Here is a 26479-nt window from a genome sequence, read left to right as displayed (position 1 = left end):
CCACTCGAGGCAGCTGAGGGAGCTGCCAGGACCCGGTAGCCCTCGTGAGGGAGGCTGACGAGGCGTAGGCGGAGCCAGCAGCGCCCCCTCCCCTGACATTCAAAGGCAGCCCCTAGGGAGCACAGCGATTAGGATGGGCAGTCAGGGCGTGGCGCGGCAGTTCGCACGGGCAGGGCGATTTCGGAGATGGCAGAGCATCATTCCCCACTCAGAACAGCTCGTCTACCGGCTGTCTACCTATAGCTAGACCGCCATGGTCTGCGCTAGGCAGAAAGCTCTTTCTAGAAAGTCTGTGGTGACCCAGACAGAGTGCCTGCTCAAAAGTGTGGCAGTTCAGGTCTCTGGATGCACGGAGTGCCTGAGCCATCTGAGGGGGCGTAGTCATGGCACCAAGCCTGTCTGATATTAAGAAGTGTTTGGACTGTGCACTTAGTCATATGGTCTGAATTTTTGGGTAGACCTTTGTGGAGCCAGGAGTTGGACTCGATGATCCTTGTGGGTCCCTTCCAACTCGGGATATTCTGTGTTTCTATGATTCTCTTTCTCTCTCTCTATATATATATATTATATATGACAAGATGTTGCAAAGGATAGAATCGTGCGACCCCTCCTTTGGACGGTCTCCAACAGTTTTACATTTTCTACTGTGGTGCCCAGAACTGCACGCAGTACCCGAGGTGAGGCCCCATCAGTGCAGAGTAGAGTGGGACAATCACTTCCCTCAACCGACGAGCAAAGCTGTGCTTGACACATCCCAGGATATGGTTGGCCCTCCTGGCTGCCAGGGCACACTGCTGGCTCATATTCAACTTGCTGTCAACCACAACCCCCAGTTTCCTCTCTGCGGGGCTGCTCTCCAGCATCTCATTGCCTAGCCTGTATGTATAGCCAGGCTTGCCCCATCCCAGGTGCAGGACCCGGCACTTGCTCTTGTTAAACTTCATGTGGTTGGTGATCCCCCAGCTCTCCAATCTGTCCAGATCTCTCTGCAAGGCCTTTCCACCCTCATCCGAGTCCACAACTCCTCCAAGTTCTGTGTCATCAGCAAATTTGCTCAGAACACCTTCTAGTCCTACATACAAATCAATTATGAAAACATTGAAGAGAACTGTCCCTAAATAGGAGCCTTGGGGGACCCCACTGGTGACCGGTTACCAGCCTGATGTGGCCCCATTTACCACAACCCTTTGAGCCCTGCCCGTCAGCCAATTGCTCATCCATCGTATGATGTTTTTGTTTAGCTATATGCTGGACATTTTGTCCAGTAGGATAGAATCATAGAATCATGGAATATCCCAAGTTGGAAGTGACCCTTAATGATCATCGAGTCCAACTCCTGGCTCCACAAAGGTCTACCCAAAAATTCAGGCCATGTGACTAAGTGCACAGTCCAAATGCTTCTTAAACTCCAACAGGCTTGGTGCAGTGACTACTTCCCTGGGGACCCCGGGACCCCTTCAGACTCCCAAGACCGTTGAAAAGTAATTGAGAGAGGTCCTGCGATGACGTCAGCCAGCTCTCTCTCTATGTGTATATATTTATGGAACGGAGTGCACCCTCAGCAAGTTTACTAATGACACAAAGCTGGGAGGAGTGGCTGATACCCCAGAGGGCTGTGCTGCCATTCAGAGGGACCTTGATGGGTTGGAGGGTTGGGCCGAGAGGAACCTCATGAAGTTCAACAAGGGCAAGTGCAGGGTCCTGCACCTAGGGAGGAGTAACCCCAAGCAGCAGTACAGACTGGGGGCTGACCTGCTGGAGTGCAGCTCTGCAGAGAGAGACCTGGGAGTCCTAATGGACAGCAAGCTGACCATGAGTCAGCAATGTGCCCTTGTGGCCAAGAAGGACAACAGTATCCTGGGCTGCATTTGGAAGACTGTTGCCAGCAGGTCAAGGGAGGTGATCCTCCCCCTCTACTCAGCCCTGGTGAGGCCACACCTGGAGTATTGTGTCCAATTCTGGGCTCCCCAGTACAAGAGGGACATGGAGCTCCTGAAGCAAGTCCAGAGGAGGGCTATGAAGATGATCAGGGGACTGGAGCACCTGTTGTATGAGGACAGGCTGAGAGAACTGTGCCCGTTTAGCCTGGAAAAGAGAAGACTGAGGGAAGACCTCATGAATGTGTATAAATATTCGAGGGGAGGGTGTCAAGAGGATAGAGCCGGTCTCTTTTCAGTTGTGCCCAACAGCAAGAGGACGAGAGGCAACGGGCACAAACTGAAGCACAGGAAGTTCTGGCTGAATATGAGAGGGCATTTCTTTACTGTGAGGGTGACAGAGCACTGGAACAGGTTGCTCAGAGAGGTTGTGGAGTCTCCTTCTCTGGAGATATTCAAAACTTGCCTGGATGCCATCCTGTGTAACGTGCTCTAGGGGATCCTGTTGTCTTGTAGGTTCATGCCCAGTGCGCCGCACCAATAAGTACAGTCAGAATCCACACAAAGGTCTTTTAATTAAATAATTATATAACTCTGCAGAGTCAGGTGCTTGGCGTTCTTTCACAAAGCAAGCACACCTTTGACTCGAATCACTGTAATTTATACACAACCAACTTGTGAAAACTGTTTGGCTATTTTTGATTGGCTATTAGAGCTCATCTAACACATCTCTACTGAGTTTGCGCATTACAGAGGACCATGGGGGGGGGGGGGGCATCAAATCCCAAATTAGCATACATTAGCATTTTCATGGGTGTGTTTTTTAATACATTAATGACCCTTAATGAACAAAAGGCTACTATAGGGCAGTCTGGAGCTGTTTTTCTCCTTCTTGTTTTTTACCTTTTATTCCTTATCTTCCTTTCTTCTGCTAGTTCAAGGCTACCTGTCTCTTGCTTTCAGCTCTAAGACTACACAAGCTATAGACCTCCCAATTTTCTTCAAGGTTTTCTTATTTTTTCCCAGCTTTGGGACTACACTTTCCCCCCTCTGAGACTATGAACCTCACTTTTAGGCTTCATAGTTCTCACTGCATAGTTCTTACCTATTTTTATTAATTTGAAGAAATATTCTGTTATCTATATCTTGTTTCACTAACATTACCTGGTGAGGTTTGCACTTGCTGAATAAAGTACTATATGAATTCAAACAACTAGGCATGCATTGCAGAACACAACTACGTATCACTACTATTGATACAATTATTATAATAATTAAAATCAGTTGTCTTAATCATCCAAAATCTGGCAGCCATGACCACAACCAGGAAAAATCTGGTCCACTACCAAGGGTTGCATCCTGAGATATTAGGTGAAACAGTTGAGATGCTTGCCAGATTTGGTTAATGTCTGTTTGAATTTGCTTCTTCTCATATACATAGACACAGCAGCTGCGGTTTATCACAGCACAAACACCTCCCCGGGCTGCAAGTAGCCCATCTAAGGCAAGACGGTTTTCTAAGGTTATTTGGAATACTTGTTCTATTTCTGTTTGTATTCAACCAAGAGCATCAGTAGTGGCATTGATTATGATTTCTAAAGTTGCAGAAATATTTACTATTGCTCTCTCAAGTTCTATTACTCCCAGGGATTAATGCCCTCCACAAAGTATGAAACCAGGTATTTCTTTTTGCAAGAGGATTATAAATTTCTCATTTCTCCTGAGGTTTCATAAAGATGGCCTGTGATCTTAGCCAACCCCTTATGTCTGCAGACATAAGGTTCAAGGTTTTATTATTTTTTTCCCAACTTTGGGACTACAACCTACGGACGACAATCCTACTGGGCAAGGGGGTTGGACTAGATGATCTGCAGAGGTCCCTACCAACCTTGGCCATTCCGTGATTCTGTGATAAGCTGGGACTGAAATGCGATATTTATTTCTGGAATGGTAACAGATCTTTGGATTTTAAGCCTTCAAAAATGCTTAAAAACAGTTACTTTATATTTCTAGATCTTCCCACCCCCTCCAGCTGTAAAACGGGAAATTTAATTAGAATGTTGTTTTAATCATTGGTTGTGTGGTTTTGTTTTGTTTTGTTTTGTTTTTCTGTTATCTGATTGCTTGTCTACAGGTCTTCCATCAGGTACAAGTGATGTCACAAGTCCTTTTCAGATGCTCCAGCAGCAGATCAGTCTCACAGAAATAATGAATACCAGCCATTCAGATACCTCTCAGTTTTTAGAAAATACAGAGGATAATGGGCTACAGGAGCACACGGATGAGAACTGCCTTTATTGCGTCTGCATTCAAATTCTGGGTTATCAGCCTAACAACAAAGTGAACTCTTCATATAGTTGTACAGGTTAGTGTTCCATGTGGGTAAGTGTGATAAAGACTGAATGAGAATGCTGAACTCTGTTCATCTCTAAAATTGATCAGTCTGTAGTGTGTTTTTTTCTTAATATCTTGAAATGAATTCTCATTAATAAGCTTATTATGCAACCAGTGGTATTTCTATGGTCATTTCCATCTTTTCTATTTTTATTGGTCTTAGTCTGACAATATGCCTGCGTATTTTCAAAATATTTCTAAAAGCTTATCAAAATACAAAACTTGAAACCTTACTTACAAATCAACGTTCTGAAAAATTAGGCTTCCTGTCAAACCGATGAGAAGTCTAACTTCTAAGCAAGTTTCTACCATAAAGCACAAGAAGGCTGTTTCAGCACAAGAAGGATGTTGATCTGTTGGAACAGGTCCAGAGGAAGGCCATGAAGATGATCAAGGGGCTGGAGCACCTCTCCTACGAAGAAAGGCTGAGAGAGCTGGGGCTGTTCAGCCTACAGAAGAGAAGGCTCCAGGGTGGTCTCATTATAGCTTTTCAGTAGTTAAAGGGGGCTTATAAAAAAGATGGAGAGCAACATTTTGCTCAGTCAGATAACAGAATCACAGAACTGTAGGGGTTGGAAGGGACCTCGAAACATCATCGGGTCCAACCCCCCCTGCCAAAGCAGGTTCCTCAGAGCAGGCTGCCCAGGTAGGTGTCCAGACAGGCCTTGAATATCTCCAGAGAAGGAGACTCCACAACCTCCCTAGGCAGCCTGTTCCAATGCTCTGTCACCCTCACTGTGAAGAAGTTCTTTCGCATGTCAGTGCGGAACTTCCTGTGCTCCATTGCCCCTTCCTGTGCAGCCATTGCCCCTTATCCTATCCCCACAAACCACTGAAAAGAGGTTGGCTATATCCTTCTGTCCCCCACCCCTCAGATATTTATATACACTGAGGAGATCCCCTCTCAGTCTTCTCTTCTCCAGGCTGAACAGACCCAGGTCTCTCAGACTTTCCTCATAAGGAAGATGCTCCAGGCCCCGTATCATCTTTGTGGCCCTCCGCTGGACTCTTTCCAGGAGATCCCTGTCTTTCTTGTACTGGGGAGCCCAGAACTGGACACAGTACTCCAGGTGATGCCTACCCAGGGCAGAGTAGAGGGGGAGGATCACCTCCCTTGACCTGCTGGCCACACTCCTTTTAATGCATGCCAGGATCCCATTAGCCCTCTTGGCCACAAGGGCACACTGCTGGCTCATGGTCAACCTGTCGTCCACCAGGACCCCCAGGTCCTTCTCCTCAGAGCTCCTCTCCAGCAGGTCATCCCCCAGCCTGTACTGATACTTCGGGTTGTTCCTTCCCAGGTGCAGGACTCTACACTTGCTCTTGTTAAACCTCATTTGGTTTCTTCCTGCCCAGCTCTCCAGCTGGTCCAGGTCTCGCTGAATGGCAGCACAGCCTTCTGGCGCATTGGTCACTCCTCCCAGCTTTGTGTCATCAGCGTACTTGCTGAGGGCAGACACTATTCCCTCATCAAGGTCGTCGATGAAGATGTTGAATGAGACCGGACCCAGCACCGACCCCTGGGGAACACTGCTAGTCACAGGCCTCCAGCCAGACTCTGCTCTGCCGATCACCACCCTCTGAGCTCAGCCAGTCCTCAACCCACCTTGCCGTCCACTCCTCTATCCCACACTTTCTCAGCTTTGCTAGTAGGATGTCATGGGAGACAGTATCGAAAGCCTTGCTAAAGTCAAGGTAGATGACATCCACTGCTCTCCCCTCATCTACCCAGCTGGTGATGCCATCATAGAAGGCAACGAGATTGGTTGAGCATGACTTCCCCTTGGTGAATCCATGCTGACTACTCCTCATAACCTTCTTCTCTTCCAATTGCTTGGAGATGGCATCCAAAACAAGCTGTTCCAACACCTTTCCAGGGACAGAGGTGAAACTGACTGGCCTGTAGTTTCCCGGATCCTCCTTCCTGCCCTTCTTGAAGACCAGAGTGACACTGGCTGTCCTCCAGTCTTCAGGCACCTCTCCGTTCTCCAGGACTTTTCAAAGATGATAGAGAGCGGTTCGGCAATCACATCTGCCAGCTCCCTTAGCACACACAGATGCATTCCATCGGGACCCATGAATTTGTGTGCATTGAGCCCACTCAGATGCTCCCGAACCACTCCCTGGGAAGTATCCTTGAAGCAAAGACTGAAGCAAAGAAAGCATTCGCTATCTCTGCCTTCTCAGCGTCTCCCGTGACCAGGACACCCCCCTCATTCAGCAAGGGACCTACATTATCCCTAGTCTTCCTCTTGCTGTTTACATACTTGAAAAAACCCTTCTTATTATCCTTTACCTCTTTCGCAAGCTTCATCTCTAGGTGGGCTTTAGCCTTCCTTGCTTTAGCCTTCCTTGTTGCGTCCCTGCAGGCCCTGACAACACATCTACATGTATACTCCTCCTAAGAGGACAGGCCCTTTTTACACATATAGAACATTCTCTTCCTTTTGATCTTATTGATTAGCTCCTTGCTCATCCATGTGGGTTTCCTGCCCCCTTCCCCAATTTCCTATTCTTCAGAGATGCACCAATCCTGAGCATGGAAGAAGTGCTGCTTAAATGTAGCCCAGCTCTCACAAGCACCCTTTCCTTTTAGCAATCTATCCCATGAGATGCTCCCAAGCAGGTCCTGGAAGAGGTCAAAGTTGGCTCTTCAGAAGTCCAGGGTTGCAATCCTGCTTTTAGCCTTACTTCCTTTGCCTAGTTCCATCTGGAACTCCACCATCTCATGGTCACTGCATCCCAAGCTGCCCCCAACCTTCACATCCCTAACAAGGCCATCCCTGTTGGTAAGAACGAGGTCCAGGAGCACCTGATGCCTTGTCAGCTCCTCCACCACCTGTGTCAGAAAATTGTCTTCAATGCATTGTAGGAACCATTTGGGCTGCTTGTGCCTGGCCAAGTTGCTTACCCAGCAGATGTCTGGGTAATTGAAGTCCCCCATGAGGACCAGAGCTCGTGATCATGAGGCTACTAGCAGCTGCCTGTAGAAGGCCTCATCAATTTCCTCCTCCTGATCTGGAGGCCTGTAGTAGACCCCTACCACCATGTCTCCCATACCAGCCCACCCCTTAATTCTTACCCACAAGCTCTCCATTTGTCCTTCACCCTCCCCCAGGTGGAGCTGGGTACACTCTAATTGCTCCCTCACATAAAGGGCAGCCCCACCCCCTTGCTTCCCCAGCCTGTCTTTCCTAAAGAGGACGTAGCCCTCTATGACTGTGTTCCAGTCATGCGAGCTGTCCCACCATATCTCAGTGATTGCCATGAGATCGTGGCCCCGTGACCAAACACAGATCTCGAGTTCATCCTGTTTATTTTCCATGCTCCGTGCATTGGTGTACAGGCACTTTAGGGAAGTAGCAGGTGCAGTTACCCCAGGGGGATGCAAGAAGAAGATACTGGACGGGGGATTGGGAACGCTACCTTCTCTGAGGAGCCCTCAGACAATCCTATGGGAGAGCTCAGAAGTTTTTTCCTGTCTTCAACAATGACAGCAGTGACAACTTCCCCCAGCCCTTCTCTGTCACCTTTAGCTCCCCTCCCTTCCCCCATCAAACCTAGTTTATAATGACAGGACCAAGGGGGAATGGTTTTAAACTAAAAGAGGAAAGAGATTAGATATTTGGAGGAAATTCTTCACTCAGAGGGTGGTGAGGCACTGGAACAGGTTGTCCAGGGAAGTAGTGGATGCTCCATCCTTGGAGGTGTTCAAGACCAGGTTGGACAAGGCCCTGGGCAACCTGATCTAGTGGGTGGCATCCCTGCTTATGGCAGGGAGGTTGGAACTAGATGGTCTTTAAGGTCCCTTCCAACCCGAGCCATTCTATGATAAAACAAAATGAAGGAAATGAAGTCAGTCAAGGGAAGTGATTGTCCTGCTCTACTCTGCGCTGGTGTGGCCTCACCTTGAGTACTGTGTGCAGTTTTGGGCACCCCAGTACAAAAAGGACATTAAACTGTTGGAGAGTGTCCAGAGGAGGGCAACGAAGATGATGAAGGGCCTAGAGGGGAAGACATACGAAAAGTGGCTGAGGTCACTTGGCCTGTTCAGCCTTGAGAAGAGGAGGCTGAGGGGGACCTCATCGCGGTCTACAGCTTCCTCAAGAAGGGGGAGCAGAGGGGAAGGCGCTGATCTATTTTCTCTGGTGATGAGCAATAGGACCCGCGGGAATGGTGTCAAGCTGCGACAGGGGAGGTTCAGGGTGGATATCGTGAAGAGGTTCTTCACTGGGAGAGTGGTTGTACACTGGAACAGGCTCCCCAGGGAAGTAGTCACTGCACCAAGTCTGTTGGAGTTTAAAAAGTGTTTGGACTGTGCACTTAGTCATATGGTCTGAATTTTTGGGTAGACCTTTGTGGAGCCAGGAGTTGGACTCAATGATCCTTATGGGTCCCTTCCAACTTGGGATATTCTATGAAATCTGACTGAGAAGTCTGAAGTTGAACTGTAATTTCTGAGATTTAGTTTTCTTTCTTCATATTTTAAGATTCGGATCAGATTCAGAATTATTTTCTTCCTAATTTTCTCTGCAGACCTCGCAGTTGCATGCCTTTTTACAATGTATGTATGTAATAAAAAGCCTGGTAATGGAAATTCCAAATTTCTGCTTAGTTGTAATTCTCATCATTTTACAGCAATGATACGCATTCAGGTAGTAACGTATAAAGACTACTGTTGTCAAGGGGGTTGATGTACATAATGTGTTGAGCTTGAATTTAATATGATGAGATGGCAAATAAGATCCCAATTATAGTTCTCAAATACCATAAGCAAGGATTACAAGAGAGGCAGAGACGCTCTTGGAAGAGGCACAAAGGCAAAGGGCAGGAGGCTATGGACACATGCTATAGTAATGGAAATTGTAGTTGAACATAAGGGGAAAAACTTTTCACAATGTAACATGATTTAATTTTGAAGTGAGCCCTTCTTTGAGAAAGGAGTTAAGCTAGATGATCTTCAGAAGATACTTTAAACCTATTTTTTTCAGTGGTTCTATTAAATGCACAACAGTTAAAAGCTTGGGTTTTATATTCATCTCTTTCCATAGCCTTTTACATTTTGGATATATAGTGAAACTTCCCAAAAGAATCCTTACTTGTCACAACTTTCTGTTGATGAAGTCAAAGTCCATTCTACAAGACTTGTGTTAATTGTATGAACTAGAGAACTTGTGCAATACAAAAGCCATCTTTATGTTATATAAAAAAGAACATGGATATAACAAGTGCTTAAGAGTTGATTATTTTAACTCAAGTATTTTAAGATTTTTTTTAAAAGTGATTTTTAAATATTTTGAGTATAAGTTCTTCAAAATCCAACATCTGGTTTCCAGCTGTTTTATATGCTAACAGTTACCATATTTAGTGCATCAGGTTATGTGGTGGTTTTACCCTGCTGGGCAGCTGAATGCCACCATAACCACTTTCTCACTTCCACTCCTCAAATGAATAGGGGGGAGAAAATACAATAGAAAGGGCTCAAGGGTTGAGATAAAGACAGGGAGGTCATTCAACAATTATCGTTACAGGCAAAACAGACTCAACATAGGGAGATTAATATAATTTATTGCCTATTAATTACAGACTAGAGCAGTGAGAAATTAAAGCAAACTAAAGACACCTTCCTTCTCCGCCCTCTTCTACCTCCTCCTTCCCCTGAAAGGTGCACTTCATCTCCACTGTTCCTTCACAGTCACTCTCTTCCTCTGTTTCAACATGGGGTTCCTCCCATGGGATGCCGTCCTTCCTAAACTGATCCTACGTGGGCTTCCCACAGACAGCAGCTCTTCAAGAACTGCTTCAATATGGGTCCGTACGTACCACAGGGTCCATCTGACAAGAGCAAACTGTTCCAACCTGGGGCCCCCATGAGCAGCAGCTCCTGCCAGATCACCTGCTCCTGAGTGGGCTCCTCTCCATGGACTACAGCTCTGTCCCAGAGATTGTTCTGGTGGGGGCTCTCCATAGGCTGCAGCCTCTTTCAGGTCAGATCCACCTGGTCCACCATGGGCTCCTCCACAGGCTGCAGTGTGGAGATCTGCTCCACCATGGTACACCATGGGCTGCAGGGGGACAGCCTGCTTCACCATGGTCCTATCCACAGGCTGTGGGGGAACTTCTGCTCCAGTGCCTGGAGCACCTCCTCCCCCTCCTTCACTGACCTTGGTGTCTGCATGGCTGTTTCTCACTTCTCCCTCCCCCAGCTGCTGTCGCACAGCAGGGTTTTTTTTGAATTTCTTAAATATGTTGTCAGATATGCTATCACAGAGGCACAGCCAGTGTCATTTACTGGCTTAGCTCTGGCCAATGGTGGGTGCCTTTGGAGCTGGCTGAAACTGGCCCTTTTCTAACATAGGACAGCCTCTGGGTTCTCACAGAGGCTGCCCCTGCAGCCCCCCTTGCTACAAAAACCCTTGTCACATAAACCCAATACCAGGAATCGCATACTTAACATCTTTAAAAGATAAGAAGAGTATTTCAGGTGAGGAAAATTGTGAATAACAAAGATGCAACATCTTGTTTCTGTCAGATTTTTCAGACATTCCATGTACTGACTGGTGTGGTCAGACCATACACAATCACTTAGATGTGCATTCGTCCAAATTTTCTGGAATTTCTGGCTGTAGTGATGCATTATCCCAAGGTTCAGCTAGCAGTACCAAGAGTACAGAGATTGTACTAGGTAAGTTTGAAAGCCTTATACTATTTGGTGCTAGAAATCTTAATTTTTTTTTCTGTATTTATTCTATTTTTGCTGTACCACATTTTGCAGGTTGTCCTGGTTTCAGTTAGCACAGAATTAATTTTCTTCCTAGTAGCTGGTGGAATGCTGTGTTTTGGCTTAGAATGAGAAGAGTGCTGATAACACCCCGATGCTTTAATTGTTGCAGAGCAGTGCTTATACTAAGCCAAGGACATCTCAGCCTTTGCTCTGTCCTGCCAACGGGCAGGCTGGGGGGTGCAGTAAGAGCTGGGAGGGGACAGACCCAGGACAGGTGACCCAAACTAGCCAAAGGGGTATTCCATACCATCTGACGTCATGCTAAACAATATATAGGGGTGGCTAGCCGGGGGGAGGGGGCCGGACTGCTCGGGGTTAGGCTGGGCATCGGTCAGCGGGTGGTGAGCAATTGCATTGTGCATCACTTGTTTGTACATACTATTATTACTTTCGTATTATCACCATTGTATCATCATTATTATTATTGTTATTATTATTTTTGTTATTTTTTTTTTCCTGTCTTATTAAACTGTCTTTATCTCAACTCACGGGCTTCACTTTCCATTTCTCTCCCCCGTCCCAGAGAGGGAGGGGGGAGGGTGAGCGAACGGCTGCGTGGTGTTTAGCTGCCGGTCGGGTTAAACCACGACAGTCTTTTTGGCGCCCAACGTGGGGCCCGAAAGGTTGAGATAACGGCAGATCTGATCAGAGTGTGTTAAACTAAAATTGGTGTAAGGATTAGACCTGCTTAATAGTCACTTGTCATGATGCTGATTGCTTTAATCACAACTCTGCTGCGCCTGTTTTCCAAATTGAGTATTATAGTACATTATTTTCCGTATTTGCTCTCTGTAGTGTTGTTTCTCCTCTCCGGGCCCTGGTTTCAGACCATTATGGTACTAAGTGTTATAGCAATGGCTTATGAGACGATAAGATATCTGGTCATGACTCTAACTTGGTATTTATACTCAGTAACATCGTGGACTCTGTACTTTGGAAACAGCATCTTGGGAACTATTAGCAATTATACCTATTGTTTTTCTCCATTAGAGAGTCAATCTGTGGAGGGGAAAGGGGAGGATATTTTTCCTTACTTGCTTACTCTCCCTTTCTCCTTCACCACCCCTGTATCCTCCTGGGTCACTCTGCCTTCCTCCTTCACCACCCTCTTATCCCCTGAGCTTGTCACAATAGCTCTCCAAGATATTGAATATTTCTGGAATACTCAGAATACCATAGTCTTGTTGTTCTGCCTCATGAATGCACTTCAGATTCTGCTTAAAGTTAAACAACTACTTATGAAGCTCATCCGGAGATCTGCCCGGAGGCAGTATAGTTGTGGGTGGCAGGGAGTATGGGTGGATATGGGCAGGCATCTAGAGCAGTTGGCACCCCCAGTGTGTTGGAAATTCACCCCTGAACAATGGCAAAATCCTCAAAAACTGGCAGAATGCTTGAAAAAAAGGTGTAATGATTCTGGCAGTTCCAAAGTAACACAAATCATTGTAACGTGCTGGGGCCTGGCTCATGCCTATCGAGCTGCCATTGATACTGCTGTCAACTTAGTGACAGACCCTGCGGCCACTCCAAACCCTGTGACAGATCCAACGGCCACTGTGACCCCTACGGTGGATTCTGCAGCCGCTCCAGTCCCAGCTCCTGCAGCCGCTCCAGCTCCAGCTCCTGCAGCCGCTCCAGCTCCAGCTCCTGCAGCCGCTCCAGCTCCAGCTCCTGCAGCCGCTCCAGTCCCAGCTCCTGCAGCCGCTCCAGCTCCAGCTCCTGCAGCCGCTCCAGTCCCAGCTCCTGAAGCCGCTCCATCTCCAGCTCCTGCAGCTGCTCCAGTCCCAGTTCCTGCAGTCACTCCAGTTCCAGCTCCGGCCGCTACTCCAGTCCCAGTTCCTGCAACTGCTCCAGTCCCAGCTCATGAAGCCGCTACAGCTCCAGCTCCTGTAGCCGCTACAGCTCCGGTTCCTGCAACTGCTCCAGCTCCTGTAGCCGCTCCAGCTCCTGTGGCCGTGTCAGAGAAACGAGCTGTAGCAGTGCAAGTTGACCCTGCAGAGGGCATTCCAACCCCTGTGGCAGACCCTGTAACAAAGTCAGAGAAACGAGCAGTAGCAGTGCAAGCTGCCCCTGTAGAGAAGGTGAAAATATGGTATAGAAATTCAAGTCGTTTAGAACGCAGAGAGTCTTCTGCCAATCCAGGTAAGGCTTCTGCCAAAACTAAGTATAGAGATGACGAAGATGATGACGACGCTGGGCCGTCAAGGATTCAGGAGGAGGAAGATGAGGATGCCGAAAGAGCAACAGTAACTACCCGAAGCCTAAACGAGCGCGAGCTACGAGATGTGCGAAAAGATTTTGGTCGCTGTATAGGTGAGCAGCTTGTCACCTGGCTGCTCCGGTGCTGGGACTCTGGAGCCAATTGTGTGGAATTAGACGGCAGGGAAGCCAAGCGACTGGGATCCCTTGCTCGAGACGCCGGCATTGACAAAGCAATTGCAGATGGAGCACGACCCACCAGCCTCTGGAGGCGTCTCCTCTCAGCTGTGAGGGAAAGGTATCCCTTCAAGGAAGATATTTTATGTCTACCAGGCAAGTGGACCACTATGGAGAAAGGAATCCAGTACCTGAGGGAATTAGCCGTACGGGAAGTGATTTATGAGGATCCAGACCTCAAACAAACATCCACAGATCCAGATGAAGTCAAGTGTACACGACCCATGTGGCGGAAGTTTGTACGGAGTGCACCATCATCATATGCCAGCTCATTGGCAATAATGGCCTGGAAAGAGGATGAGGAACCCACAGTGGGTGAAGCGGCTAAACAACTCCGGCAGTACGAAGAAAGTCTCTCCTCTTCCTTACAGGCCTGCGTCTCAGCTGTGGAGAAACTTTCTGAAAAGGTTCACCAACTTGAAGAGAATCTATTGTCCTCCCCACCTGAACCAACCAGTGCCCACCGACCAAAGGAGAACACTTGGGAGAAACTTTCTGAAAAGGTTCACCAACTTGAAGAGAGATTATTCTCCTTCGCACCTGTACAAAGCAGTGTCTCAGCTGTCAGGGGTAGGCGTTCACCCACACAAGGAAGACGATATGGTGGGTACTCACCCCGTGCCACCCTGTGGTTTTACTTACGAGACCATGGAGAGGACATGAGAAAGTGGGATGGAAAATCTACCGCGACCCTAGAGGCACGGGTACGTGAGTTGCAAAAGAAAACAATCAGGAAAAAGGGATTCTCCGAAAAGTTTGCTGCTCCAACTTCCAGCAGACAGTCCTTCAAACACAGAAACGAGGAAGATTCTGACCAGGATTAGGGGGGCCCTGCCTCCAGCCAGGGGGAGGAAAGGGACAATCGAGTTTATTGGACTGTGTGGATTCGATGGCCTGGCACATCACGCGCACAGAAGTATAAGGCTTTAGTAGACACCGGTGCACAATGTACTATAATGCCATCGAGCTATAAAGGACCAGAGCCCATCTATATTTGTGGAGTGACAGGGGGATCTCAGCAGTTGACTGTATTGGAGGCTGAAGTGAGTCTGACTGGGAATGAGTGGGAAAAGCACCGCATTGTGACTGGTCCGGATGCTCCATGTATCCTTGGCATAGACTATCTTAGAAGAGGATACTGCAAGGACCCAAAAGGGTTCCGGTGGGCTTTTGGTATTGCTGCCTTAGAGACAGAGGGCATTAAACAATTATCTACCTTGCCTGGTCTCTCAGAGGACCCCTCTGTTGTGGGGTTGCTGAGGGTCGAAGAACAGCAAGTGCCAATTGCTACCACAACTGTGCACCGGCGGCAATATCGCACCAACCGAGACTCCCTGATTCCCATCCATAAGCTAATTCGTCAATTGGAGAGCCAAGGAGTGATCAGCAAGACTCATTCACCTTTCAATAGTCCCATATGGCCAGTGCGAAAGTCTAATGGCGAGTGGAGACTAACAGTGGACTATCGCGGCCTGAACGAAGTCACGCCACCACTGAGTGCTGCAGTGCCGGACATGCTGGAACTTCAGTATGAACTTGAATCGAAGGCAGCCAAGTGGTACGCCACAATTGATATCGCTAATGCATTTTTCTCCATCCCTCTAGCAGCAGAGTGCAGGCCACAATTTGCCTTCACTTGGAGGGGAGTCCAATATACTTGGAATAGGCTGCCCCAGGGGTGGAAACACAGCCCTACCATTTGCCATGGGCTGATCCAGTCTGCACTAGAGCAGGGGGAAGCTCCTGAACACCTGCAGTACATCGATGACATTATTGTGTGGGGTGACACAGCAGAGGAAGTTTTCGAGAAAGGGAAGAAAATAGTCCAAATCCTTCTGAAAGCCGGTTTTGCCATAAAACAAAATAAAGTCAAAGGACCTGCACGGGAGATCCAGTTTTTAGGAATAAAATGGCAAGATGGACGTCGTCAAATCCCAATGGATGTGATCAACAAAATAACAGCTATGTCTCCACCAACTAACAAAAAAGAAACACAGACTTTCCTAGGTGTTGTGGGGTTTTGGAGAATGCACATCCCAAATTACAGTCTGATTGTAAACCCACTCTACCAAGTAACTCGTAAGAAGAATGAGTTTGAATGGGGCCCTGAACAACGACAAGCCTTTGAACAAATCAAGCAGGAAATAGTCCATGCAGTAGCCCTTGGGCCAGTTCGAACAGGACCAGATGTAAAGAATGTGCTCTACACTGCAGCCGGGGAGAACGGCCCCACCTGGAGCCTCTGGCAGAAAGAACCTGGGGAAACTCGAGGTCGGCCTCTGGGGTTTTGGAGTCGGGGATACAGAGGATCTGAGGCCCGCTATACTCCAACTGAAAAGGAGATATTGGCAGCATATGAAGGAGTTCGATCTGCTTCGGAGGTGGTCGGTACTGAAGCGCAGCTCCTCCTAGCACCCCGATTACCGGTACTAGGCTGGATGTTCAAGGGAAGGGTCCCCTCTACGCATCATGCAACTGATGCTACATGGAGCAAGTGGGTTGCACTGATTACTCAGCGGGCTCGAATAGGAAACCCCAGTCGCCCAGGAATATTGGAAGTGATCATGGACTGGCCAGAAGGCAAATACTTTGGGATATCATCAGAGGAGGAGGTGGGTCGTGCTGAAGAAGCCCCACTGTACAACCAGTTGCCAGAGAATGAAAAGAAATATGCCCTGTTCACTGATGGGTCCTGTCGTATTGTGGGGAAGCATCGGAGATGGAAGGCTGCTGTATGGAGTCCTACGCGACGAGTTGCAGAAGCTGCTGAGGGAGAAGGTGAATCGAGTCAGTTTGCAGAAGTGAAAGCCATTCAGCTGGCTTTAGACATTGCTGAACGAGAAAAATGGCCAGTTCTCTATCTCTACACCGATTCATGGATGGTAGCAAATGCCCTGTGGGGATGGTTACAGCAATGGAAGCAAAACAACTGGCAGCGTAGGGGCAAACCTATCTGGGCTGCTGCATTGTGGCAAGATATTGCTGCTCGGGTAGAGAACCTGGCTGTGAAAGTACGCCACGTAGATGCTCATGTGCCCAAGAATCGGGCTACTGAAGAACATCAAAACAACCAGCAGGTGGATCAGGCTGCTAAGATTGAAGTAGCTCAGGTGGACCTGGATTGGCAGCATAAAGGTGAATTATTTATAGCCCGATGGGCCCATGACACCTCAGGCCATCAAGGTAGAGATGCAACATACAGATGGGCTCGTGATCGAGGGGTGGACTTGACCATGGACGCTATAGCACAGGTTATTCATGACTGTGAAACATGTGCTGCAATCAAGCAAGCCAAACGGTCAAAGCCTCTTTGGTATGGAGGAAGATGGCTGAAATATAAATATGGAGAGGCCTGGCAGATTGATTACATCACACTCCCTCAAACTCGCAATGGCAAGCGCCACGTACTTACAATGGTGGAAGCAACCACCGGATGGCTGGAAACATATCCTGTGCCTCATGCTACCGCCCGGAACACCATCCTGGGCCTTGAAAAGCAAGTCCTATGGCGACATGGCACCCCAGAAAGAATAGAATCAGACAATGGGACTCACTTCCGAAACAACCTTATAGACACTTGGGCCAAAGAACATGGTATTGAATGGGTGTATCACATCCCCTATCATGCACCAGCCTCCGGGAAAGTTGAACGATACAATGGCCTGTTAAAGACTACCTTGAAAGCAATGGGCGCTGGGACGTTCAAAAACTGGGATACGCATTTGGCAAAGGCCACCTGGTTAGTCAATACTAGGGGATCTACCAACCGAGCTGGACCTGCCCAATCAAACCTGTTACGTACTGTAGATGGGGATAAAGTTCCTGTAGTGCATGTAAAAAATATGCTGGGTAAAACAGTCTGGGCTACTCCTGCCTCAGGAAAAGGCAAACCTATTCGTGGAATTGTTTTCGCTCAGGGACCTGGATATACTTGGTGGGTGATGCAAAAGAACGGAGAGGTCCGGTGTGTACCTCAAGGAGATTTAATACTGGGTGAGAATAGCCCATGAACTGAATTGCACCATGTTAAATAGTATATTATACTGTATGTTATCACTACCATGATTACTATAGGTGACTAATTAGAATGTATGGAAAAGAGTGTAACCTGAGCATGACATAAATGGTATGGAATAAGGGGTGGATAGATGTCCTGGTTTCAGTTAGCACAGAATTAATTTTCTTCCTAGTAGCTGGTGGAATGCTGTGTTTTGGCTTAGAATGAGAAGAGTGCTGATAACACCCCGATGCTTTAATTGTTGCAGAGCAGTGCTTATACTAAGCCAAGGACATCTCAGCCTTTGCTCTGTCCTGCCAACGGGCAGGCTGGGGGGTGCAGTAAGAGCTGGGAGGGGACAGACCCAGGACAGGTGACCCAAACTAGCCAAAGGGGTATTCCATACCATCTGACGTCATGCTAAACAATATATAGGGGTGGCTAGCCGGGGGGAGGGGGCCGGACTGCTCGGGGTTAGGCTGGGCATCGGTCAGCGGGTGGTGAGCAATTGCATTGTGCATCACTTGTTTGTACATACTATTATTACTTTCGTATTATCACCATTGTATCATCATTATTATTATTGTTATTATTATTTTTGTTATTTTTTTTTTCCTGTCTTATTAAACTGTCTTTATCTCAACTCACGGGCTTCACTTTCCATTTCTCTCCCCCGTCCCAGAGAGGGAGGGGGGAGGGTGAGCGAACGGCTGCGTGGTGTTTAGCTGCCGGTCGGGTTAAACCACGACACAGGTAAACAGCTCTTTATCTTGCATTGCAATCAAATTGATTGTTTGTTTTTTTTTTCTATAGTGTTGTTAGGTTAAAAAAAATCCTTTAAAAAAAAAAGTACTGAATTTCTGTGAAGAAAGACATTTTATTTTTAGACTTGTTTTCTATTTTCAATTATCATAATTTCTTATGGAGTAGCTGGTTGCTAACTTCTAGCATCTGATGCAAACAGAGAAAGTAATATCTCACCCAGCAATGTGCTTTAGTAATAAAGACAGTGCTGTAACTGAATCTCAGTGTTTAGTCTTCAGTTTTACCAAATGTCTTACAGAATTTATGAAATGCTAGTTTATCTTTTTAAAAAAAATCCATGTTAAAATTCATAAAAATAATATTTTTCATTTTTTAATGGGAATATTTATTGGTAGTTCAGAATATCATAGAATCATAGAATGGCCTGGGTTGAAAAGCATCTTAAGGATCATCTAGTTTCAACCCCTCTGCTCTGGGCAGGGTTGCCAACTGCTAGAGCAGGCTGCCCAGAGTTGCATCAAGCCTGGCCTTGAATGCCTCCCAGGATGGGGCATCCACAACCCCCCTGGGCAACCTGTTCCAGTGCCTCACCACCCTCTGAGTGAAGAATTTCCTCCAAATATCTAACGTAAATCTCCCCCGTCTTAGTTTAAAACCATTCCCCCTTGTCCTATCACTACCAACACATGTAAACAGGCATTCCCCCTCCTGTTTATACGCTCCCTTCAAGTACTGGAAAGCCGCAATGAGGTCTTCCCGGAGCCTTCTCTTCTCCAAGCTAAACAAGCCCAGTTCCCTCAATCTTTCTTCATAGGAGAGGTGCTCCAGCCCTCTGATCATCTTAGTGGCCCTCCTCTGGACCCATTCCAAGAGCTCTACATCCTTCTTGTGCTGGGGGCCCCAGGCCTGCATGCAGGATTCCAGGTGGGGTCTCACGAGAGCAGAGTAGAGGGGGACAATCACCTCCCTCTCCCTGCTGGCCACCCCTTTTTTAATGCTGCCCAGGACATAGTTGGCCTTCCAGGCTGCAAGCGCACACTGCTGGCTCATGTCCAGCTTCTCGTCCAGCAGGCACCCCAATGTACCCAGGAACGTGAGGTAGGCAGGGGCTTGCCTACCACCTGAGCAGAAACATGCTTCCATTCCCTGCCATGTCCTAGGTCCCCTCCTACTGCCTGGTGGGATGGGGAAACCTTTGCAGTGGCTCCATTTGAGTGGAGGCATTGGCTGCCACTGGGGTAAGATGATGACCCCCTCCCCCCAGCCAGAGCTTCAGCCTTTGCTCTCAAAGTGCCCACCATTCTTCCTTGAGGGTCAGGTAGGATGAGGGCCCTTGCCCAGTGTAGATGGTCATGGAACGGTGCCCAGTTGCTGGGTTAAAGTGTACTTCCAGCCTCCTACACTTGGCCTTGTTGAACCTCATTAGGTTTTCATGGGCCCACTTCTCAGCCTGTCAAGGTCCCTCTGGATGGCATCCCTTTCTTCTATTGTATCGACTGCACTGCTCAGCTTGGTGTCATCTGCAAACTTGCTGAGGGTGCGCTCGATTCCATCGTCTATGTTGTTGATAAAGATGCTGAAGAGTACTGGACCCAAGACTGACCCCTGAGGGACATCACTTGTGACCGGCCTCCACCCAGACATAGAACTGTCGACCACAGTCCTTTGGCTGTGACCAGCCAACCAATTCTTTATCCACCTAACAGTCCATCCTTCAAATCCACACCTCTCCAATTTAGAGAGAAAAATGTGGTGAGGGACCATATCAAAGGCTTTGCATAATATATATGTAAATCCATGTGTGTACATGTGTGTATGTATAAAATACCAAAACAGACTCATGTGGCATAAGATTAGCACAATCAAAGACTTCCTGCTTAAACTTCATACTATTGAATTTGTTTTTCCAGGAGTAAAATCAATCCCGGATGATATACCAGTGTGCAGAATACTTCTGCGGAAAGAAGTCTTACGTTTAGTAATCAATTTGAGTAGTTCAGTAGGAACTAAGGGCCATGAAACTGGACTCCTGACGTAAGTTAAATGTGTTTCTGATGTTTTAGCAACATTTAGTTATATGTATTCTCTAAGTACTCTGAGATAGTGGTTCACCTTATTTCTGACTTCTCAAAATACTGTCAAGCAGATATTATTTTGGATTACTGGGGGTAGTTGAACACAATGTAAAAGCTTAACAAAGAATTTTCCTTCTAATATTGTTTGCTCTATCATTAATGTCTTACTCTTCTCCATTTTTTTCCCAATCAATAGTTTAACTGTAATGATGTTTCATTGTATACTTGGTATGTCATGCATCTTTAAAAAATAAATTATAATTCTTTTATGTTTATTTGTGCCAAATAAGATATGTCAGATAACCAGAATAACAGTCTGAAAGTAACTTCTTGAGAAACAAGAAACTTCTTGAGAAGCTTTAAGCAAGAGTACAACTACTGGCGTTAATTTATAGACAAAACTCATGTTAAAAATATAGGAATATAAATCTAGGGACTAAACATTAGTCCAGAAACCTACCATTTTTATTATAATGATGTTGAAAACTGTCATACAACTTCTAAAAGAAAATTCAGTAATACTTATTTTATTTATAAAATGCTAACAGGTATTAAGTTATCTTTTCCATATTTATTTTTTAGTATGGCTGTATATGTGGATGCCTCTTCTTTGATACACTGTTCTTTTTCAACATCTATTTTAAGACTAGGTTATCTCAGATATTCAATATAACTTTCAAAGTATATATTCTGTTTCATTTCATTAATACAGATTTCTTCCATTTTGTTACAAAATAATGCTATCTGTTCTGATTTTCTTAGTTCATTACATCCAGAATTTATAATGCCTATTACTGAAGGCAAAGTCATACTTTTTTAATGATGATGATCAAAACTTAATTGAACTTTTTTTAAAAAAAATATGATGGAAATCTGTTCAGGACGTTTAAAATTCTGTTTTTCCTGTTGATCAGAATTAAGGAGAAGTATCCCCAAGCATTTGATGACATATGCCTTTACTCTGAAGTGTCCTACTTGTTAGCACATTGTACATTTCGACTTCCATCTCGAAGGTTCATTCAGGAGCTATTTCAAGATGTGCAGTTCTTACAAGTAAGTGGAGGGATCAGATGCTTTGAATGCACCAAAATGTGCCAGCTGGGTGCAGGTTTTATGTTCTGAATAATAAATGCTTTCAGGCATGTATTAAAGAACCATTTTGTGATGTCATTCTCCTTAATATCTCTAAGGACATTAATGCTTCATCTGTCTTTTTCTTTTAGATGCATGAAGAAGCAGAGGCTATTTTAGCAACACCAACAAAACAATCAGTAATTGATACATCAGCTGAATCCTGACCTCTGTCTCACACAGTGTATTTACATAAAGACTTTCTGAAATCCTCAGACAATTTCCGATTGACTGGATAATAAAGTTTGGAGACCATTCCAGAAGGTACTGGTACCTGAAGAGTGAACTGAAAACTTTTTCTTCCTCAACCAATTACTGCCCCAGTCTTTTGAGCCCTTTGGGAAGTTATTAAACATTACCATAGTTTTAATAAAAGTAATTACCAATATATGCAAGAGCCAAGCACTGAACACCTCTACAAGTTTTAATTTTGTTGGTTTTTTTTGTTTGTTTTGTTTTTTACCATAAATTTAAAAAGTAATAATAAATATAAAACGACAACACGTGGAAATTTTTTTTATGATTGACTTCTAATTCTGTTCCAGAGAAGCAGAATGATGCCTTGCTTTTTTTTTTGCTTTTAACTTCTGGATACCAGGAGCCGGTGAGATGAGGGTACATGGGTGCATTCTGTTGCCAGCAAATGGAAGCTGTACTGTGATCATGGACACCAGGGGATTAATGTTAGCCCTTCTCTGTTGTTTTTTATACTGTTTATAACACTACTTGGGGGGGGGGGGCTTGTAACTTCAGACAGAAAAACAAGCTTCTGTGAATCTGAGATTTCTTTAAAGTTATTTTAATATTGCTGTAGTTGTAAGTCATTTTATTAGCAGACTCATCCATTTCATTACATTTACATATACATATCTTATCTGAACCAGTTATGGATTTTTACTACAGTTTGATTTTAAAATAACAAATAATTTATACTTAAAATGCCGAAATCAAGTTTTCCCTGAATGATATGCATGTTTGCAGTTTCTATGCACATGCTCATATAATATGAATGTTGGTCTTATTCTTAACTAAAAGCCTTTAACAAGCATGTTTTGTATCAGATAAATTAATGTCGTATAAAATAAACTTGAAGACATTTAATCATTACTGCTTTTGTGAGAAGATATAATATGAGCAATTTTCAGAGTTCCATGGAAACAGCCTTTTATAAAAACAAAGGTTTGATTGAATTTTCAGTGGATGAGTGCTTAAGCATGAGATAGTACTAATAATTGTAGTGAAAAACCTTAATTACCAAATTTTGAAGCAGAAGAACTTATAATTTTATATTGGTATTTGAGACTTGTTGCAAAAGTTACATGATACAGTGATTGTTAATAAATAAAATGGTTGCCTCTATCACATTACTAGTGAGGTTTCTAAAGTAATGAGTACAAGCTTAATGGAAAAAAGTAAGGGTTCCCATCACTTTTATCATGCATCTGAAGATTCAGAAGCCTTTATACAAAGGTAATATAAATATATGCAAATTTATATATACAATAGCATGGCCACCTTTGTTAGAATGCCTGTAATAGAAGGGGTTACCCTTTGATTTTGATATAGGTGAATAATTCAGCTGGACTGTACTAAGTAGAATGTTTTTTTATCCGTTCACTTTTACCATTTTTTATAATTGTCAGAGTAATACTTAAGTCAATTGTCTTTTCATGAGTTCCCACTGAAAGAAGGAACAAAGAGAAACTGGTCAGTGACACAAATAATATATCTATGGATCAAGACATGTTGAAATGTTCTGAAAACGTACCACACCAGTAACTATTGGACTTCTCTGGTCATAAGAAATAAATGCTTCTGTAAAACCAAAATGTCAATCACAGTAGACCAAATAGTGGTATAAACTCCAGAGGAAATAATGTAGTTTTCTCAAAAATGGGGCGGGCATATCTTACATAGTAGTTTCAAATACTACCTCAGTTAGGCTATAGTATAAGAGACTTGTTTTAATAACTAGATAGGGTTACATCAAACAACTCCATGTTATTTTTCTGCAGTTAAAGCAAAATAAACAAGTTTTTATCACCTGTATTTAAATAAAACACCCTTGTTCATTTGTTACCAGTTTAATACATAGCACTTAAAGTAGAAAATGTAATAGGAAGACCTCATTATAAAAAGGTAAGCAAAAGCAATGTCAATATACTTTTGAAAGATTCTCCATCTTATGTTTTCTAAAATACTAGCTTGTGTGGGGATCCATGACAACTGAAACTTGATGTACAAATTATTATAGCAAATTCAGTTAAAATACGATTTTTTTCTAAAAGTATATTAGTGTCAGAGTTCAAAAAGTATGCATAAAGAATGTAAAGTCTGTACTGTACATAACACATTTCTAGAATTAATTTACATTAAGGTCACAATGTTTCATTTTAATTGGCAAATGATGGGATACTGCTATTGACGGAATTTGATATTGGCCTAGTTATAGACTGAATTTCTAATTCTATCAATTTATTTTCTAAAACATCCCTTTTAAACTTCTTATTTTGGGGCTTTATTTGCTTCATGATAAAACTTCAAAAGAAAACTTTGGTAAATAAAAATTGTGGATATATTAAACTTAATAAAGGATCCTTCCACTTTTCCTAGAAAGGGTAGGAAGGGAAGCTGACAGACCATCCGCTTCATATTTTTTCTAACCCTAGTGGTTTGTCATACAGTCGAACAAATGGTAAAACAGATAGGACTCATTGGACACTATTTACAAATTTAGTTTGCTGTGGCAAAGAAAACTCCTGATTGGTTAAACATGATAACATAGAAAATACTCATGTCTGAGGTGAAAGCCCTTGTGGGAAGGAGAGCCTGGCCATGAAACCAGTGGAATTTAGCCACTAAATTATCTGGCTTACTTTCTTGGTCTCCTTTTACAGTCAGTGGAAAGAGCAAACCCTTTCTAAAGGGCAAAGATCTAACTAAAAGGTTCTGATATTTTTTTTCCTTGGAGGTGCTGTTTCTCTCCACTTCTCAGAGATGAAAGAGTTGTTGCTGCTTCTTAGTCTATGTTCTGGTCTTGGTATTTGGATTTTTGGACTTCAGCATGCTTGTGTTACCTCTGGAGTGAGTGTGAGCTCAAGCAGAGGAGTCTCAGTGGAGGAATTCTTGCCAGGCTTTGAAGTACTTCCAAGCTTTCTGCTCACCTCCGGCAGGGCTGTACAGAAGGTCTGTTACGTGGTGCTTCTCTGTGGAGCCTGTTTAAAGCAGGTCCTCTAACTTTTTATTATTATTATTATTACACTTCTACTATCATGTAGTTTATACAGATATATGTTAGGTGAGAGTAAAATCTGCAAACTGTAAAAGATCTTTGGGAACATGCTAGAAAACATCTTTGCATGTTGCTAGAAGCCCCTATTTGCCTTGTTGTTTTTTTGTTTGTTTAACTCGATTCTGGTTCCCTAGATAGTTATTTTCAAACAGATTTGCATGTTCAGTGAAGAATGTGGATTTTCTTTGGACGATTTTTGGAACATGGATAGCAGTGTCACAGTATGCAAAAACTGCACATTTTGCTTGAATTACTTTATAAAATTAGCTATTTAATTTGAAAAATGTAATTCATGCCAAAAAGTGTAACATGCCATTTTGCTACGGAATAAGTTTTCAACACAAGATGCAATGTCTTAGGGGCCGAAGGCAGATATTTCATAGATTTACTTGAAAAATTGTTCCAAAATTGGTCTGTTAGCATCCCTCAAACTGCATTGCAAGAGATGATGTAAATTAATCATTCTGAAGAGGGAAGGGATCAAGGAAAATCTCAAGACTTATTCTTCCTGTTCTAAGTTTTCTTCTTTATTTAGTAATACAGTGCTACATATTTGGAGGTTCTAGTGTTTGTAGGTCACTGAACAGACATTGACATCTGATTTATATTGTAGACCTGTAACATAGAAACAAAAGTATTTATATATTTTCCATAAAAATACTGCATTGAGCTGTGTATAATTTATACAGAGGCTTGTCCCAAAATGGTATTGCCTACCTTGATTTTTTTGTTTTGCTGTTTTATATATAGTGTGTACAGTTCATGTCTATGGGCATTAAAAACCTCCCAAAGCATAATCTTATCAATGGGATGCATTGTTAATGAAATGTACTTAAACTTCTTATAGTTGTTCTGGTCTCATATATGCCTCTCAGCACTAGAAATGGGTTGGAAATTTATTTATATTTGTAAATTACTAATTAACTAGAACAACCTGAATCTTTCCAAATAAACGTTCTTTGTCAAAAGTATATTTTGCATTAATGCTTTGTAAGATGTCTTTTAAAAATAGAAGCAAACTCCTTAGTAGTTTGTATACCGATTATTTTTAAAATGTAGAGTACCAATGCTGAGAATTGGTCATTTTCCACTATGTGATGTTTGAACTTAAGTGTTAGCATTTCAACAACAGATGTGAAAGTTTAATTATAAACAAAAAATGAAACAAGAAATAAACAGTTTTGAACTCATTCAACCATTATTAATGTATTTTTTTTTAAATAATAATAAAAAAATACATGCCTCTCCACCCCACCCCCCATGCCAGAAAGATTTTTTTCTAATCTTTAGTTCTAGTGCCCTGACTGTACACTTTAACTTGCACAAAGGCCTTTTTCTTCTTGTAACACTCTGTTCCTGTAATTTTAAGCACAGCCAGTTTCTTGAAACAACAGTCATTAGGATCAGCAAGCAGAAAGTTTTATAGTTAAAGAGGAGCTAACATCTCTTTGTAGCTAAGCAGAACTGTGAGAAACACTCTGTAGCCAATAACTTAGGCTCAGGCGAGGATCTCAATGAAGTAGTAATTTATTCGCGATTGCAATGGTGGGCACCCCACAAGCAGGAGAGAGCGCATCTACTAGTTCCAAAACACAGTTTATATACCTTTTGATGGCAGGACCCTCCCCTGTTTCCCCACTGAGTGGGTAATCCAGGTTCACAATCTATCTGATGCTTCACAAACAATGCATGGCCTTCAGTCGCCGGCCTGTTAAATTTCAAATTTCT

General features: G+C 44.2%; 1 protein-coding gene across 2 annotated transcripts in view; it reads left to right on the top strand.

Moving 5' to 3' along the window:
• The window catches only part of LOC116501375 (rapamycin-insensitive companion of mTOR-like), a 99002-nt gene extending 73056 nt beyond the window's left edge, over positions 1–25946 (top strand). The window contains exons 30-34 of one of the 2 annotated variants that reach the window (XM_032206890.1): positions 4012–4242; positions 10804–10956; positions 20164–20287; positions 21243–21381; positions 21552–25946. In XM_032206890.1, coding sequence (XP_032062781.1) covers positions 4012–4242; positions 10804–10956; positions 20164–20287; positions 21243–21381; positions 21552–21626 — 722 coding nt within the window. In that variant the 3' untranslated portion in view covers positions 21627–25946. The remainder of the gene's footprint in view (positions 1–4011; positions 4243–10803; positions 10957–20163; positions 20288–21242; positions 21382–21551) is intronic. The other variant, XM_032206891.1, reaches the window with a different exon arrangement.
• Positions 25947–26479: the final 533 nt, after the last annotated feature.

The sequence above is a fragment of the Aythya fuligula genome, chromosome W (genome assembly GCF_009819795.1).
Source record: "Aythya fuligula isolate bAytFul2 chromosome W, bAytFul2.pri, whole genome shotgun sequence".
Lineage (NCBI taxonomy): Eukaryota > Metazoa > Chordata > Aves > Anseriformes > Anatidae > Aythya > Aythya fuligula.
Note: the sequence above shows the minus strand (reverse complement) of the source record. Positions and strands in the feature narration are given on the sequence as shown.